We start from the raw sequence: 20,163 nt of genomic DNA, 5'->3' as shown, positions 1-20,163 counted from the left end.
GGCTCTAAGACATGCAGGAGGTTCTTTCCATCATTTCTGAATTCTCGTGAGGGACTGAGGATGGACCTTGCCATTGGATCCTCACCATTGTGTAGAGCTATGAGCATCACAGACCTTAAGTTCCAACCCCCTACATCCACCTAAGAACATCATTCTGTATACTAAAAATAGACCACTTTGAACTAGCATTCCCCACGTTTTGTGTGAAGTCCTTATGATCAGTGAATTACTTTACTCAATTACTTTAGAATCTAAAGACTCTAGCAGACTATTGAAAAAAAGTGTTATATACTTTTCAGAGAATTTGGACTTTTTTTATTTGTAAATGGGCTTGCAAATATTTTTTATGATTTTTTCCTAGTCATATACATTTGGGATTTGTTGAAATTTTATACCTGAGAAGCAGAAATCTGAAACCACCAATTACATTTAGATATATGTAAATTCACTCATACATATGTACATGCAACAGGCATGTCTTTAGTTTGTTTCATAGAGCAAATGAAATGATAGGTGTTAGGAGCACAGTGGAGAACTAAGGAAACAAGCTGTCTGCACTGAAAGAAATTGTGGTTTACAGGGAAGACAGAAATTAACCAAATAATCACATGAAAATTTCAAATTTCAAATGTTAATAAGGATTAAAAGTACACCCTCTAATACTGCATAATAAGGAACTTAGTATAAATTGGGTGGTCAGGAAAGATGTGTTCAAGCAAATGACACTTGGGTAACCAGGAAATAATCATATAGCTACACAAAATATTTGTAAAATTATGTTCCTGACTGACTACATTTATGTCACAAAAATTAAGATTATGGCTATATGGATTGAATACATTGTGGTCAACCTATCAAAAAAGATTATGCAGATACATATTTACTAATAAGAGCATATATTATTATAGCTACAAAATAGTATAAAATTCTGAAATTGCACAATATGACAGTAGATGAGGATGGATACCTGTGAGTAAACATGAAAGTATACACACCAAAATGCACCAAAATATTAGCAAGATAATGATTACTTTGAGATTTTATATAATTTTAGGTTGTCTCTTCACAGTTTCTGATAGATTTGAAATTCACAATGAACAAGTATTTCTCTTATAATGAGACAAAAGAAAAAAATGCCAAAAGAAAAAGGGAAAGGGATAGTTTGTAGCATGTCTAATTTTACAGAAAAACTATTGCCAAGAATTTTGGCAACAACAGATCTTTAAACCTCCAACTATCGTGAGAACTTGGGAACAAAAGGCCTGAATTCGTTTTTTACAGGATATTAAAATTCTTGGGCTTCGGATTCTTTTAGAAGCCCAACCAATTACAAGTATTGTTTATTGTCATCTTGTTCTTACTTGAATCCCTTAAAGTATTCAATTTCACTTTTCCCAGTGATTTATTCCTTTATGATAATAGAGTTTCTTATTATCTTTGTGATTTGTATCCTGTTTCCTGGTTAATGATTTACTATATATGTCATATGTGCAAAAGTTATCATACTAGAAAAATTATTATGCTATAATAATTTTGGTACCATCAAACTAAATTAAATTATGTTTCATTGTAAATACTAAAATGTATTAATTTTTTTAAAAGCCTTTTTATGTTGGTGAGGATAAAGTTACCTTCATATGTTTTCATTAAATATCATGACAGTGCAAGCCAAATTGACAGACCTGATAACAAATCAACTCATTCTTTGTAACACTCCTTTCCAAGTACCAGTTCTGAAATCAGATTCTTTAAGAATGATCTGTACATTCCTGGGATAAAAATTTCATCTCCGTTTATGTGACTATATGTAGGCAGATCATTGAACAAAAAGATTCTCTTGCATTGGTTTAAGAAAAAAATGAACCTTCATTTAAAATTAATAAATTAAATATGCATTCTAATTTTTCCATCAGCACATCCAAATAGCACTACCCAATGGAAATATAATGTAAACTACATATGTAATTCTGACTTTCTGGTATACATATTTTAAGAAGTAAAAATCGCAGTTGAAATTAATTTCATCATGTATCATTTAACTCAATATATCTAGACTTATCATTTCAACATGTAATCAAAATATTAAAATTAGCAATTATATGTTATACTTTTTTCATATTAAATCTATATGTTTGTTTTATACTTAAGTATATGACCTTCAATTTAGATGATATTTTATCAGACATTTAATTATATACTTAGGTTTCATACAATTTTCAGTTGAGAAAATAGATTTGCTTACTAAGTTGTTCCAATATATTTAAAAGTTTTCCAGTAACTAAGTTATCAATTTGTAATTTAAATTAATGAACATTAAGCAAAATTCGAAGTTCAATTCCTCAGCCACACCAGCACATTTTAAGTACTCAATAGCAATATGAGGATAGTTGTGGTAGCAGATATCATAGGTTTAGACATGTGTATCAGATATTAACATTGTGGGAAAGTTGAATCAGTTCTAAACTTTTAGGAATTTTTTGATTACTGAATGTCAAGGAATGGAAAATGACTGATTTTTTTCCCTGACTGAATCAATTGGTTGACTATTTGGCTCTCCTGATAGAATCAAACACTTCTTTTGGTTCTATGTACAAATCATCTCCTTTTTTCTGGGCCCTCCAGTTCTCCTTGAGGCAAGGATTTGTGCCAGATTTTGCTGACTATCTTTGTTATCCTTGGGCTATCCCTTAGCTTAACTCTTTTTTTTTAAAAAAAAAACTTTTATTTAATGAATATAAATTTCCAAAGTACAGCTTATGGGTTACAATGGCTTCCCCCCTCCCATAACTTCCCTCCCACCCGCAACCCTCCCCCCTCCCGCTCCCTTTCCCCTTCCATTCACATAAAGATTCATTTTCAATTCTCTTTATATACAGATGATCAGTTCAGTACATATTAGGTAAAGATTTCAACAGTTTGCCCATATAGCAACACAAAGTGAAAAAACTTTCATTGGAGTACTAATTATAGCATTAAATAACAATGTACAGCACATTAAAGACAGAGATACTACATAATAGTTTTTTTTTTAAAATTAATTAATTTTCTATGCCATTTCCAATTTAACACCAGTTTGTTTTTTTCATTTCCAATTATTTTTATATACAGAAGATCAATTCAGTATATAATTAGTGAAGACCTCATCAGTTTGTACCCACACAGAAACACAAAGTATAAAAATACTGTTTCAGTACTAGTTATAGCATCACTTCACATTAGACAACACATTAAGGACAGATCCCACACGGGGTGTAAGTACACAGTGACTCCTGTTGCTGACTTAACAATTTGACACTCCTGTTCATGGCGTCAGTAATCTCCCTAGGCTCTAGTCATGAGTTGCCATGGCTATGGAAGCCTTCAGAGGTCGCTGACTTTAATCTTATTCCGATAGGGTCATAGTCAAAGTGGAAGTTCTCTCCTCCCTTCAGAGAAAGGTACCTCCTTCTTTGATGGCCCCGTTCTTTCCACTGGGATCTCACTCACAGAGATCTTTCACTTAGGTCTTTTTTTTTTTTTTTCCATGATATCTTGGCTTTCCATGCCTACTATACTCTCATGGGCTCTTCAGCCAGATCCGAAATCCTTGAGGGTTGATTCTGAGGCCAGAGTGTTGCTTAGGACATCTGCCATTCTATGAGTCTGCTGTGTATCCCACTTCCCATGTTGGATCGTTCTCTCCCTTTTTGATTCTATCAGTTAGTATTAGCAGACACTTGTCTTGTTTGTGTGATCCCTTTGACTCTTAGACCTATCAGAGCCATCAATTGTGAGCTAAAATTGATCACTTGGACTAGTGAGATGGCATTGGTACATGCCACCTTGATGGGATTGTGTTGGAATCCCCTGGCACATTTCTAACTCCACCATTTGTGGCAAGTCAGATTGAGCATCTTCCAAATTGTACATCTCCTCCCTCTCTTTTTCCACTCTGAAATTTAACAGGGATCACTTTTCAGTTAAAATTTAAACACCTAAGAATAATTGTGTGTTAATTACAGAGTTCAACCACTAGTACTAGAACAACAACAACCACAACAAATACTAAAAAGGATAAAGTATTACATTGTACATCTAAAGTCAGGACACGAGCTGATCAGTTCATTGTTTCTTATAGTGTCCATTTCACTTAACAGGTTTCCCCTTTGGTGCTCAGTTAGTTGTCACCGATCAGGGAAAACAAATGATATTTGTCTCTTTGGGACTGGCTTAATTCACTCAGCATGATGTTTTCCAGATTGCTCCATCTTGTTGCAAATGACCGGGTTTCGTTGTTTCTTACTGCTGTATAGTATTCTATGGAGTACATGTCCCATAATTTCTTTATCCAGTCTACTATTGATGGGCATTTGGGTTGGTTCCAGGTCTCACATTCAGAAATCTACCAACAACAGATGCTGGAGAGGATGTGGGGAAAAAGGGACACTAACCCACTGTTGGTGGGAATGCAAACTGGTTAAGCCACTATGGAAGTCTGTCTGGAGATTCCTCAGAAACCTGAACATAACCCTACCATACAACCCAGCCATCCCACTCCTTGGAATTTACCCAAAGGAAATTAATTTGGCAAATAAAAAAGCCATCTGCACATTAATGTTTATTGCAGCTCAATTCACAATAGCTTAACTCTTATATATTAAATTTTGAGTAAAATGAACATCACCGAGATTAAGGGAAAAAACCTATGTATTTTTCTCTTGCTTTTCCATGATCATACAAATCATGTAAATAAGTGCAATAAACATTTATTGAGTGACTCCAGAATACTGTGGACCTACAGGCCCGTCATTTGCGATTACACATAGAAGTTGGCCTAGGAAAGTTAAAAGTATGTCATTCGTCATGCAATGCCTTCCATCACGTTTGCAGCAGCATTTCTTCCCCAGCATCACAGCTTAGCGTAATGGCACTTGGCAGTATTGGCATTTCTGATATGACTTCTTTTGGCTAGCTCAGCATTCTGAAAAAATAAATAGTTTTTCACTCAGTGATTGAAAGGGTTAAATAGTACCAATTCATTACCACTCACAAAAGGATTTATTTTGTTCTCATAAATCAGTTTTATTCCACATTTTTATTATTCCCTTGGGTGAGCTACTCCAATTGAAATCAATACAAGTGCAAGTGACACAATCAATCTAGATATTTGATTATGGATTTGGAGATCCCCAGGTCTGCTTTTTGGCCAGTTTCTTTCTGATCATCTCTCTGAAGAACTGAATATTCTTATTGGCATCTGTGAGTTATGAACATGTTTATAAAACATATAATAATCTTCATCTGTATACTGCAAGTAGAAGCTCGAAGTATAAGCAAGGATTAAAAGATGGGACTTAAAAGGTATAACTTTATTTTAGAAACTGTTCAAATTTCTCAGTATTTTTCAGAATGTGGAGTCAAGTTTTGAACATAGTTTTACTCTTTCTAATTAAAAAAAAACTATTAAAAATGGTGGCTATCAGCTGCATTGGTGTGTGCTATTAGGTAAGTGATTAACTAGGTCTCATGATGGAGATTTTTATCTGCTTTGACACACTTATTTTAGAGCCAAGCCACACCAGGATAACAAAAAGAAAGCAACAAAGGTCAATAGAATGCCTTTGAAGGAATCCAGGCTAGTTTTTTTTTTTTTTTTTTAATTTTTTTATTTCCATGATCATCCAGGCTGGAGAGCCACCATCTGGGAGTTTTAAAATAGAACGACAGTTCAACTTGAAATTGGAGGTCAAAATTGGTTAACTTTTTATTCAGGGGGTTCAACATCCTTTATCAAATTAACTGTGCTTTACACACAAATTTGTCTTATGATCCTTTACATGTTGAATGCTTATTTGGGGACTCATGGTACCACATTGTAGTTCTCGTGCCTCTGACTCAGGCCACCTGTTCTTGGTTCTTAAGCCAAATTTTTGCATAGGCACAATCAAGTAATTCAGTAATGTACTTCTAAATATTCAGAATAAGGCAATATTTGGTGCACTTGTCTAATTTTTTTTTCCTTAACACAAATCCGAAGCTGATACATTGTTAACAATGTATTTATCATTTGCAGCAAATACTTCAAGATTTTTTTAACCATTTACTTATCTTCTCTGGAACTGTAGGAAGGGGACATTTCCTGTTCCGGGCAAATTACTTCCTCTGCTTTTCCTCTGAAAGGCTCATGACTTTCAAAGTTTAAAAAAATTTTTAGAAGCCATTGAAAGGGTGAACTCCTCCTCCTTCCAACCAAGGAGTCATTAGTTACTGTTTGGTTACTCTTAGTAGGTCTTTAGAATAGTAGCTATAGTGACTACACAAGCTGTGCACTTGACTTTCCCCTGGCAAACTTCCTGGCTATGTGGAATTAGAGGACTATCTGTCACCTTTTCCCCCCCTGCTTTTTCCTGATCAGTGATTTGCATTTATAATTGCTAAATGATGAAAGATACTCAAAGCATTAGTGAAGGTAGTACCATGATGCAACACAGCTAGATCAGCAAAGTGTTCTTTCCCCACACCTTTTTCCACTCTTAAACATTTACTCAAGAGAATCAACCCAGAAATTACTAATGGCTCCTTTCATTCAGGAAGGCAGAATATTTTTAAGAGGTAATATCTATAAGAGTTTAATTCAGAAGTTGGAGAATGTATTCTGTAAAGGGTCAAACTAAACATTTTAGGCTTAGCAAACTGTATTTTCTCTGTCATAATTATTCAGTTCCACAGATAGAGTATAACAATGCCTAGAAGTAAGAAGTGCTTTTGTTCTAATAAAATTTTATTTACAAAAACAAGTAACTGGCGAAATTTGTGTTGTAGTCTATAGTTGGTATACCTTTGGCTTTATCACAATTTGTTTATAAACTAAAATATAATTTATATATTTTCCCTGGATATTTCAATCCTCTCATGATTCTTTTGATTTTACAAAAATTATGAATGGTAATTTAGAAATTCATATATTATAGGAAAACAACATTTGCTAAAACAATACTATTCATAGTAAACCATGTTAACAAATGATGAACATCATTTTATAGGTGGTTTCTTGGCAGCAAACAATAATAAAACTTGGTTAATTAAGGCAAAAATGAATTATCGTAAGAGAATTCAGCAGTTCCAAGGATTGTCAGGAAAGCCCTCAACTCCTGGCTACTCTTCCTATCTACGCAGTCTCCATTTAATTCATTTCTCTCCAATTGGAAGAAGTCTGAAGATAGTCTTGGTTTGTATTCCTTCCTCTGAGCAGACCAGGGGACTGTTTTACTCTGAGCAAGAATCTACCATTTTTTTTTCTTCTGTTGTTAGATTTCAAAGTCAGTGCCATTAATTTATTCTTTTTTCTTTGTACATTTGTGCCTGCAGAACGTTTGGCTCTTTTTGTTTGTGGTGTTCTCTGAGTTTGTTTCCAGTTTGTTGATATTTTGAAGGCTGATTCTGTGATGCTACTTAATTGGTTCATTTTTCTCTAGAGACAGAAATGTTCAAAGTTCACAGCTAATGCTAACAATCTCTTTTTGCAGAGTGGTTCATGCCCACAATGTGGAAACTGTACAAACAGACTCTCAGAGGGCATCGGTGTATCCCTACCTCTGCTGTTCATCCTCTTATGTAATCCCCTCCACTTCAGTGTGACTTGCTTCTAACACAATATAACAAAAGTTCGGGCTGTCCTTTCCATGGTGGTAACTTTACACAAGGTTGTAACCATCTGGCTAGGAGACTCTCTTCCTCTAATAAAGCCTGTGGACCTATTGGGGAGGCCCACATGAAGGGGAAAATAAGGATAACATCCAGCCAGCAAGCAGCTAGGAGCTGTGAACAGCAAGAAACTGAGACCGTCCTTCCTGACAGCCTGCAAATGCCATGGGATGGCTGGATCCAGGTTATTTTCTCTGACACAAGAAAGAATTTGAGGGTAAGATGTAGGTAAAGACCAGCCAAGAAGCAAGATTTATTGGCATGAAAAGTGAAAGTACATACTCAAGAAAGAACATAGGCATGCTCAGGAGATACATGCACTCCACAAGGTTTGGTCCATCCCTTTAGATTAACTGGAGGCATAGGGAGCAGGGAGTCATGTCAGGAACAAGGGACCATGTCAGGGGTAGGACTTAATTGAATGTTCCTAAGGGGTGGAGTTTGAGCAGGAATTGAGTCCTACCCATTTATTCACCCTTCTTTGGAAAATTTGGAAATGTCGTGGTATCAGGTGCATGTCACCTTGATATGTCACCCATGGCAATTTTTATTACAATGACTTGAAAATGAGCTAAAAGTCATTGTGGGGAAGCATTTGGCAACCATGTTTGTAACATATAGCTAGTAAGCTAGTGTGTAAGCCACAGAGTGCAGGAGCTGAGGTTTTTCCACTGCCTAGAAGTGGGGAGGTTTGGACAGAGCAACCAGAGTTATAGTTGGTGGCTCCTCCTTCCAAACTACTTCCCTATCTGCATCACAAGGAAGTGAGTGCTGCCAGCAAGCACAGAAACTTGCAGGGGATTCTCCCAAGAAGAATCTCATTAGAGCCTTGAGATGGGATTTCAGTCTTAGGAAACACATTTTGAGACTCCTAGCAGAGAACTCAATAAGCTGAGCCCAGGCTTGTGACCCATGGAAACTATGAGATCATAAATGTTTGTTGCTCTGAGCTGGCTAAGTTTGTGATAATAGCCTGACATATCAATAGATGAAAGAAAAACATCCAACTTTCTGACTACGTAAGAATAACAGGTAGAAGACAACAGCCAAGCTGAAATAGTTTTCACCTCAACACTGTCTTCCCCAAGTGGTGGTTCTTCCAAGAAGGGATGGTCTCAAGTATGTGTATCCCTGTAATAAAAGAACTTTAAATATTTCGTTAAATGAAGAATGAGCAGTGATCTGGGATCCGTCATGAGAGCTGATTTATCCATTTGCTCACAGGAGCACCAAGGTCTCTGTGCGTTCTGCGTGTTTAGTAAAACTCTACCAGATCTCTGGATGGAAACATTTTCTAGTGATAAAATAATGTTTGTGTCCACTTTTTTGTTTGGTAGCTAGAGGTCGCTTCCTATGGCAGCTCAGGTGCCCAAATACCCCTAGCTGGGAGAGTTAATGGCAACAGTTTGTTCATTTGGAAAATCAACAGTTTCCCCAAATGGTGAAAAACGGGTCAAAGTAGGAAAAGAAATCTTACATTTCAGATTACAACCTGGGTGATGAATTTGACACAGTTAACAATAGATCTCTGAAGTTACCCTATATATGCATGTGTGTTTGTGTGCACACTTGTTTCTTTTGAAATGGATTTTATGTTTTAGAGCAATTGTAGGTTCACAGCAATGTTGAGCAGAAGACAGAGAGATTTTGCATATCCCTTCTGCCCTATCATTCCCTACTGATATTAACAAAATCAAATCCATTTAGGAACATCTGACCGTGGTACAGAGAATAAAGTTTATTGTTAAAAAATGCTCCAAATGACTTAAGAAACTGATTTGAAACAGACAGCTATGAATACACTAGGCATACTCTTATCCACATATTTAAAGAAGTCAAAGCAGATTAAACCCAAAGAGCCTCAGTGTGTAGAGAGCTGTTCTGGCTCCTGCATGAGTGCACTCCGGGCAAATATTTCTGAAGGGTCTTTTGGAGAGTTGATGAAATATTCTATGAAATACTCTGTTAATTCCCCAAACTGCAATTGTCGTCTTAGCAAAATGCCAGATTTAAAGTGAAGTCACTAGCTTCCTGCTACTGCAGATCCTGGGAGGCCACAGTGATAGGTCAAGTAACTGGATCCCTGCCACCCCCAAGGGAGACTGGATTGAGTTGCCAGTTCCCATCTTCAACCTGACCTAGCCCAGCCATTTGCAAACATTCAGAGCGTGAACCAGCAGACTGGAGCTCTCTCTGTCTGCCCCTCAGCATCTCTCTCTTTCTCTCTCTGACTCTCAAATAAATAAAGAAAATAAAAAATCAAGGGGAGTCAAGAAATACTGCTTTTACTAGATGACAGTGACTTAAAATCACTATTACCGTTGTGACAGTAACGAAGAGAAAGATGGTGCACTAATAGAGCACTATCCTTTTCAGAGGACTCAGTGGTTCACAGGCTACTTATGTCCTTCTCTTTCAAAGCCTCTGTGGAGAAAACATCCATGCAGGCATACACCAATATCTGCATTGGCAAAGACTGATGGCTAGGAACAGATCCCCTTGACTGTATATTTAATGAAATATTTGGAACCTTACAAATGCTGACCAACTAGAGATTTCTCAGAATGATGGAATATGGAGAACATTCTTTCTGCTTTGATAATGTGTGTGTGTGTATAAAATGATATCTTTAAGAACAATAAATTAATTTAAGATACCTCAAATGCCCTACAACTTTTGGCTTTCATTAGAGTGCTGGTTTACCTCTTCATCCTTGTCTGCAGTATCCCATTTGATGTCTTTTGATTTTAGTATTGGTAGAATTTTGTGATACTGAGATGGGTCTGAGCAACACTGAGTGGAATCCTCAATACAGGGACAATAGAGCATTTGCTTTTTACAGCAAGAAGTGGGAAAATTAGTTAACACCTTTTCTACCACAAGGTGTAATTGGATTCAGAAAAAGGCTAACTCAAAGCAGGACCAGGTCTGACATGTAAAATCCTCACAAGGTAACAAGAATCAGTTTGGTTTGTTCGCTGTCATTTCTCATTATAATCTTTGTCATGAGAACGGATTCATGTTGTGCCATTTTCTGTTCTTGTTACAATCTTTGTCACATGAATAAGATATCAGGATGTTAATGCCTGGCATACAGTATTCCATGTGTGATGATACTGTATAGGACTACTTTGACCTTTGCAATATTAGGTATTCTGATTGGCTGTTCATTTCACCTCTTTCCAAGAAGTTAATAAGGCTGTAAAAAAGAGAGAACTGAAATGGCCAGCCAGTCAAATTATAGAATATTGAAAAGGTCAGAGCAGTACAGCACAGAGGAAAAAAATTATGGAATATATGGTGCATTAAAATTCTTGTGACAATGATTATAACAAGAATGGGAAAGGAAACCCACATATGTTATTTCAATCTAGAGAGCCCTGTAGGATGTATTACTGGGACAGCAATCATTTATGCATCCTTGAATCATATATGTGAAAATATCTATTTATGCTGATTTTTACTTAAAAATAATTGCATGGAAAATACCCTAATATTCAACAAATAAGTACATTAAAATAAAATTGGGGGGGCCAGCATTGTGGTGCAGAGGGTTAAGCTGCTGCCTGTGACCCCAGCGTCCCCGTAAGAGCTCCAGTTTAAATCTGGCTTCTCCACTTCTGAACTAGCTCCCTGCTATTGCACCTGGGAATGCAGTGGAGAATGGTCCAATTTGTTGGGCCCCTGCACATATGTAGGAGACCCTGATGGAGTTCCAGGCTTCTGGGTTCCATCTCACCCAGCCCTAACCATTGCAGTTATTTGCAAAGTAAACCAGGAGATGGATGACCTTTCTCTCTCTGTCTCTTCCGCCCTTTCTGCAACTCTGCCTTTCAAACAAATATGAATCTTTAAAAATAAAACAAAATTTTTACCTTTTAAAATGGGCATTAATGCTGTGAACATTTTGGTTGAACATCATATTTGAAAGCTCAAGGAAAGATTCTTTTGGAGTCAAATCTGTGGGCCATATGTAGTTTTGTTTGGCTATTTCTGCATTTAACATTTTTTTCTTCAAAATAAAATACGACAGTGAGACTGAATAAATTAACCTCTTCAAAAACCCTTTAGAATGTAGAATACACTGAAACAGCAGTAAGGAGTTTATTTAAAATTTTTACATGATCTATATAAAACTTACTTTTTTTTTTTGATGTGTGATGTTGGCCAATATACAAAGAATCCTTTTCCCTCTTCAGCTCAGAGAGAGAGAGAATATATTTAAATCAGAATCTGAAGTTATTGATCTCAGACGTGCAATGAGATTACTCATTTTTAAAAATGTTTTTATGCATCTAACAACTGTATGATATTTTTGTAGTCTGCCAAGACAGATCTGGTTTAAATACAAGCTCTACACTGACTTTTGAATGCATTATTCTACTGATGGAGTAAATATTTTATAGCCCAAAGCTAGAGTCTAAAGGCATCATTAATAAGGATGTCAAATGTGATCTAGTTACTTTTAGAAGCAGCAGAAATGAATTTTGATCATTGCTTTAAGACCTACGTGGATATAGATTAAACAACCCCGAAATCAATAGTTTTCAAATTTCAGCATACTGAAGGAGAGTCATCCAGTGATTCCTGTCCCTGCCCTTTTGATATTCTCCTTCCCTAGATCTGAGATGGAATCCAGACATGTGACTGTTGATGTACACTCCAGTGATGAGGATGTAGTTGAAACCTGGGGTGCCAGTGTAGACCACCCCATTCTGCAGAGCTTAGTGCGATTACCAAAGACAGACCAAGCTGCAGAGGGTGGACAAGAGGAACTGAACTGAAAATCTCTGAGGCTGAATATGGGACTGGGAGAGTGGGGAAGTGTGGTTCCAGAACACAGCAACTGAAACAGACCTGCACCATCCATTTAGGCTCACAAATACGATGAAAGCTAGGCGGACCAGACAGGACTGGTGACCTGCGATAGGAAATGCTTATCACTTCAGCATTTTTCTAGCTTTATTTTCGAGGCTGAGTCACCTGGGCTGCATTTTCCAGCCCATTGAAAACAAAATATATGCTGTGAAAGTGGTAAAGCATAACCCTTTGCAGAAGGGAATCTGAAGACTTGCAGTTTAAGAACCTTTCCCCCATCCCTAGAAACTCCAATCGGTAAAATTTAAAGGAAGAGACGAACGAGGGGGAGGATGCGGGGAGAGTAAAGCTGCAATCTATGGATCCAGCTTTGGATTTGAATCTGGAGATGCTGGAATGTCATTGAGGGTTGAAATTCTGTCAGTTGCTGCAAATCTGTGAGTTGAACTCTGTGGAGGTGAGAGAACATTGGCCTCACCCAGCTGCATGCTTCCAGGAGACCTATGAGTTCTTTTCTGAGCTGAGCAAAATGGTTATGTAATTGCACACTTCTCATAATTATTGAGTAATTATATACTTCTTATAATTACTGAGTAATCATTGTTCTATAACTAGAACTTAATGTTACAACTAATTGTATAATTACCATGTATTAATGTTGTTATCTGGAAAACTTAGAATAAAATGATACTTAATATATTTCTACCTGTCATGCCATTTTCAAAGCTAGCAATTGTGTTTGTTTTACAGTGCAAAATTTGCTTCAAAAACAAGCAAAGTGCAAGAAAGAAAACTTTGCCTATTTTATAATCATAATGTTTACTCCCTGGCCTTATATTAGCACTGGGCTGAAAATTTGTAAAAATAAGTTCCCATGTCTTCATTTTCGGATTTTCACCATTTTACAGTTTTGTACCTTGTGTACAGTGTGCACTGTTGTACCACTTCAGAGCCAGTTGAGCAGCTGCCTGCGTCTCTGTAGGATAAGCTGACCTTTTAGAAATTTTACAGTTGGGCATATGACAACAGCAGCAGTTGTTTCAACTCTAGCTGAAAATGCTACCAAGAAGCTAAGTATCCTGGGAACATAAAGAGATCTCAGATGCTAACAATGTAATTGTTCTTAGAAAATGGTTAGAAGGGACTTGTATTTAATCATAACTAGGTTTCTTGAGTGCCAGAACCAAGTCATATACATTTGGGGCATATTCTCATTTGCACCTTGCAAAATCTCCTGCTTGCATGCAGTTGGAGCTCAATATCCTTCCGCTGAATCAATCTGACTAGCTCTAAGGAACCTATGAAAGCCAAAATAGTATAAATTTAAAATATCTTTTCAATGCCTAAGAGCTTATCAAAGGCTGTTTTGCAGATTTTAGAACTTCTTACTAATCTGGGTTATACATATATAGGAGAACATTATGTATTTCCATTTTAAGACCTTGAAATAATTCTTCAAGCTATGAATATGTCCTTATCTGGCTTTAAATTAATAGAAGTTATTATTCCCATGTTTTAGCTCAGAAGTACCATTTATTCCCTTTGGAATAAACTACTCCTTTGAATGTGCCAATTTTAAGACCCAAGCAATAAATTATTGTATGCTACTAGAGACTTCTTCAGATCACGGAAAATACTTACAACTATGTGTTTTGCAGAAATAAAATTTTGAGCTATTTCTCTATCCACAAATTATTATAAAAGCATTTTTAAAGTTTTTGTCTGCTTAAACTACATTTCATGAAAGTGGCCATGTCATATCTAGGTATAAGACAATCTTTAATATTATTTGATCTTCATTAATTTCAGAGTGTAAAGTATAACTTGAGGAATAATTAGCCTTGTTTGTTTTTTTAAAGAATTATTTTATTTATTTGAAAGAGTTACAGAGAGAGGTAGAGTCAGAGAGAGAGAGAGGTCTTTCCATTCCGCCGGTTCACTCCCCAAATGACCGCAATGGCCAGAGCTGAGCTGATCCAAAGCCAGGAGTAAGGAGCTTGTTCAAGGTCTCCCCTGTGGGTGCAGGGACCCAAGAACTTGGGCCATCTTCTACTGCTTTCCCAGGTCATTAGCAAAGAGCTGGATCGGAAGAGGAGCAGCCGGGACTTGAACCAGCACCCATAAGGGATGCTGGAGCTGCAGGCTGTGGCTTTAACTCACTGTGCCACAGTGCCAGCCCCAGCCTTGTTAATTAGAAAACCTTACAATTTTCATTAATAATACATTATTAGTTCATAGTGATATATAGATACCTGCTACTGAGAAAACACAAGGTGTATAATTCTTAGTTAATTACCGATTCTAAATGTTTGTCTGGAATATATCAGTTGTATGGATCACAACACAGTTATATGGTTCCTAGCTTCTGTGACTGAGCAAGTATTAAATGCTTAGTATGGTAAACAGATGATCTCATTTAGCTTTTACAGTAATATTGCAACATTGATATTATCATTCTCAGATCACAGATGAATAAGCCAGATTTTCGTGTTATTAAGTAGCTTAACAAAGAGCACATTACCAAAAAATGCAAGGATGTAATCAAATGCAGGACTCTGACCATCAAATTTATGTTCTTTACTTTGTACTATATTTTGCTATGCAACTATGTTAAAATATATTTTGGGAAAAATTACAACCATTAAAATTTATTTGCAGTGAAAGACTGCTTTAATGTGTGCCCATCTTTTACTTTTTAAACATTGAATCAATAAATATGGTATCAGTGTCTAGAGATCTTGCAGATAAGTTTGCTTTTGCCTTTGAAATCCAATACCCTGTGTTGTTGTTGTTTTTAAATATTGGCCTACGTAAGCAGAATTTGTATAGAAAGTGTTAAGCATACATTTCATTAAAAAAAAAAAGCATTTTGACAAAGAAAGAAGGTCATCTTAAGTGAATCTTGGTATTATTAGTTCTTTTTTCTTGTATTCTAAAAATAATTATAGGGGCAGGCTTTCTAGTGTGATAGGTTAGGCTGCCACTTGAGACACTGCACCCTATGCTGGAGTGCTGGTTAGAGTCCTAGCTGCTCAGCTTTGGGTCAAGCTTCCTGCTAATGTCCCTGGGAAAGCAACAGAGGATGGCTCAAGTACTTGGGCCCCTGTCACCTTGTGGGAGGTTAGGATGGAATTCCTGGCTCCTGACTTCTACCTGGCCCAGACCCTGCTGTTCCAATCATTTGGGGAAGTGAACCAATAGACAATCTCTCTGTGTCTCTGTCTCTATTTCTCCCTCTGTTACACTGTTTTTTAAGTAAGTAAATAAACCTATAAAAATTAAAATAACTCGGGCCAGTGCTGTGGTGCAGTGGATTAAAGCCCCAGCCTGCTGTGCTGACATCCCAAATGAGCTCTGGTTTGAGTCCCAGCTGCTCCACTTCTGAACTAGCTCCCTGCTAATGCTGAGAGAGAAAGCAGAGGAGGATGCACCCATATGGGATACCCAGAAGAAGCTCCTGGCTTCCAATCAGCTGAGCTCCAGCTATTACAGCCATTTGAGGAGTAAACCCCAGATGGAAGACCTCTTTCTCTCTCTCTCTGTCTCTACTTCTCTCTGCAACTCTGTCTTTCAAATAAATAATAAATCTTTTTTAAAAGTTAAAATAATTATATTTCTGAAATTTGATTAAAATTAAGAAGTAGTTTTTCAGAAATTGCCTCATATAAACTTTTCAGGAAAGTGTCTTATGTAGAAAGTGAAAGAAAAGTACAATTTTCAGTTGGAGCCCTTATTTTAACACTAATTCTAAGTCTTCTTAACCTTGAACATAACCAAGTGGTGAGAGAGAGAGAGAGAGAGAGAGAGAGAGAGAGAAACACTGTCACCAGCAGAATTTTCCTGTATCCTAGATGTGTTGAGATTTAAGGATGGATTTGCTAAATCTCTGAAAGGATAGTGGTGCTGGAACCTGGCTGAGCATACCTTGAAGGTGAGTCTTTAGACAGCCAAACAAGTTCTGCATTTTCCCATAGAGCTAAAAAAAATAAAATAGATGTTCTGATTAGCTCCTAACCCAGTTGCTTTTCAGGATGCTCTAATTCTGATTTGAAGCAGCATTGGACAGAAAAAAAGCAGCCTAACTCCCAGGCAAAAAGGGCAGAGAATACTTCAGTGATGATATAGGGAATACATGATACATGTATCAGAGTCTACCACTTTATACAGGACTATTCTATCTTACAATATTGACCAACTTATTTTGACTGTTGTGCTGAATGAATTGGACATGTTGACCCATGTAACTTTGTTCACAAGGTTGTAAAATCAAGAGTATGCAAAAGAATGTCTCCTAGGAAGCAAAGTTTATAGTTTTACTTAGTAGAGTATATTTGGGAATCCAAGAAGATGATTAAATAATAATAGGCATGATCCTTGAATGTGTACTAATTTTAATATTTTTTTAATCAGCAGGTAGCAACTACACCCTTTTAAGGGGCACAAAAATTATGCACAGCAGTGAGGAGACCAACATTTGGGTGCTCATTGATGGACTGGTTCCTTTTACTAACTACACTGTACAAGTGAATGTTTCAAACAGCCAAGGCAGCTTGATAAGTGATCCTATAAAGATTGCAATGCCTCCGGGGGGTAAGTCTATGAAAAATGTCAGCTATTTAATTTTATATAAATGCCCTAGAACTAAGTCTTCATTGAACATCTTGTTTATTGTTGGAATTAATATTTTTAGGACTTAGAGGCTTAATTGCATTTCTGGTTGTTTTGGTAGTTGTTATGTTTTGTGGAGATGATTTTATTGACATTCTTTTCTTGTTTTATTAAGACTTCTTTCATCCCCCACTGTGTTTGTATATATATAGGCTGCACACACGTGCGTTTATATTTCTGGCTTTGTGCATGTTAAGAAGATTGGGAGGGCCGGTGCAGTGGTTCACTTGGCTAATCCTCCGCCTGCAGCGCCGGCACCCTGGGTTCTAGTTCTGGTTGGGGCGCTGAGTACAAGTCCGGGTTGCTCCTCTTCCAGTCCAGCTCTCTGCTGTGGCCCAGGAAGGCTGTGGAGATTGGCCCAGGTGTTTGGGTCCCTGCCCCCGCATGGGAGACCAGGAGGAAACATCCGGCTCCTGGCTTCAGATCAGTGCAGCACCAGCCGTAGAGGCCATTAGGGGAGTGAACCAATGGAAGGAAGACCTTTCCCTCTCTGTCTCTCTCTCACGGTCTATAACTCTACCTGTCAAATAAAAAAAAAAAAAAAAAAGAAGAAGATTGGGAAATAGTTTTTGCTTGAGACTTCACTTAGATTCAAGTTGTATATTTTAAGTTCGAGCTTTAGTTTTCTATTACAAATGGTTGTCATTCCTGTTTTTTTAGAGAAGCAGTTTGATGCATATGTAAGCCTTTCTAATCAGCAGAAAAGGTCAATGTGCAGGTAATAGACAGGACAGGAAAAATCTACTGAAACCACTGCAAAAATATCTTTAAATTCTATATCACAATGATTGCCTTTCATCTGTGCCACTTTCATTTTTGAAATGTGATACAGTATGAACATTTTTACTTTAAATATTTGCATTAAAAATTAACCTGACTCATTCAAAATTACCATTACTTTGATCGTAATCAGTTCCAACCTTGCTTTAACAATTTCTGGAAACTAACTGCTAAAAAGAAAATTCTCTCAACTTGGTATAAATGATCCTTGAACAGCACAGATGCGACAAAACAGTAAGAGCCTGATTATCAATTTAATGTTCAGGATTGAATGTTTCCTGCAAATACCAAAGGAGAAGGTTCTAGGATATCCGTTGCTTGCCTTGTAGTCCAGCTTGCATAACCAGTGTGCTCTGGCCTCAGGGAGAATGTGGCTACCTTGTAATCAGCAGTCTGTTGAGCAGGATGGATCTCCTTCCCATTGCAAAGAGTTAAACAGCATTAAATGCCTAATACCTGGAGAAAAGGAAGGGGTAATCTGTGCTGTGCGTGGAACACCTCCCACCCAAGAAAAGATCCATTACCTGGAATATTATGAAAACCACTCACTTCTGTCTACCTTTTATGACATTATAAGAATTCATGAATGGATGTTTACTAAACCACTTGAAACTCTAAATGGCAGATCCCACATTACTTAAGAAGGAAAGAATGCTTAAAAAGGACTTTGGGGGCTGACCTACTCAAGTTAATTATGCATGACATAAACCAATAATAAAAATTTATGAATTGAATTTATATAGATGCTCATTTAAAAACTGAGACCAAAACATAATACAAAACGAACCAAAGAAAAAAGAAAACCTGGGTGTCCAGATCTTTTTCATTCTAACTCACATGCTGAAAGTGATAGATAATTGTGATGACTCTAAATTTTAGTATATATTAGCCTTTATTCATATTTATAAATGAAAAAGTAATAAGTGCTATAATGGGGATTTGAAATTTTTTTTCTTTATTTATTTGAGAGGCAGAGACAGTGATAAAGAAATTCCTTACACTGGTTCATTCTCCAAATGCTCAATGGCCAGGATCAGGCTGGGCTGAAACTGGAAGCCAGGAACTCACTCCAGATTTCCCCTGGGTATGGCAGGAACCCTATTACTCGAGCCATCACTGACACCTCCCAAGGTGTGCAGTAGCAGGAAGCTGGAATCCAACATGGAGCCAGACTCAGACCCAGGAACTCTGATAAGGAACATGCACATCTCAAGCAACCTCTTAACACAGTACTTAGACAATACTTAGATAACACACTGACGTAATGGAGATTTTCATTTGCATAAAAATACCTTCTTAACAGGATATAGGAGATGTTTAATAAATTATATATTCAATTTATGACATTTACATTGATTTAGGGATGGTTTATGATTTATAGTAATTTATGATACATCCATAAAATAACTAACTTAACTGTTCATATATTTAGCAATGTGTGATGTAATCACGTGTTGTTATGTATGTGTATATGATGATTTAGTTAAAAATAGCCAACTCCTATTGTTAACTCAATTCACGCTACACGGATATGTCTGTCAGTAGAAGGGTTAATACTGTGCTGGTGGGAAGGAGCCAGAACATTGTTTTATATTGACGCCATAGAATAGAGGGGAAGTGTTACTGAGGCTTATCATCATCTCTACTCCGTCAATGCTTATATGTGTCATTACCATAATGCTTTTCAGCCCAGACTCTTGGGGCCTGATTCAATCATTCACTTAATGTACTTCGAAATTCAAAATTTCAGAGATGGACCTTCACCAAAAGAGCTAGTAAATGTCTTTAAAGATAGACACAGGTTTGCTCAAGTTTATTATAGACATTAGGCCCTACTTTCTTTCATCATTAGATTGTTGTTGATTACAATTAGGAAACTGATCGCTTTGAAATTATCTTTTTTATGACCTTGTGGCAGTTTAAAGGTGATACCTCATTGATTAAATAGGTTTTAGTTCATGCTTCCTTTTACTTAATGACCTGAAAACATATTATCCTGATTTACACATAAAAATCATGCCGAAAAGCATGTGGCATTCACTAGAATATGTGTGTTTAAGTAGAATTAAATTAGTACTGAGAGTTATTAAAGAAATCTTCCATGCCTTTATCCAGTGAACTGTGTTTCAAACTGAAATGAATAATAAATGAACCGATATGCAGAAGCGAACCAACCTATGGATGGAGAAGGTTCTGTGTGCTATTTATTTTTTC

The 20,163-nt window shown here is 36.8% G+C and overlaps 1 protein-coding gene across 1 annotated transcript in view; it reads left to right on the top strand.

The window, feature by feature from the left end:
• USH2A (usherin) overlaps positions 1-20,163 on the top strand; it is an 855,126-nt gene that overhangs the window by 527,254 nt on the left and 307,709 nt on the right. The window contains exon 37 of the mRNA XM_062211324.1: positions 16,912-17,091. Within this exon, the coding sequence (XP_062067308.1) occupies positions 16,912-17,091 (180 nt within the window). The remainder of the gene's footprint in view (positions 1-16,911; positions 17,092-20,163) is intronic.

This window comes from Lepus europaeus, chromosome 14 (assembly GCF_033115175.1).
Source record: "Lepus europaeus isolate LE1 chromosome 14, mLepTim1.pri, whole genome shotgun sequence".
NCBI classification, from domain to species: domain Eukaryota; kingdom Metazoa; phylum Chordata; class Mammalia; order Lagomorpha; family Leporidae; genus Lepus; species Lepus europaeus.
This window is presented reverse-complemented; position numbering and strand designations above follow the sequence as displayed.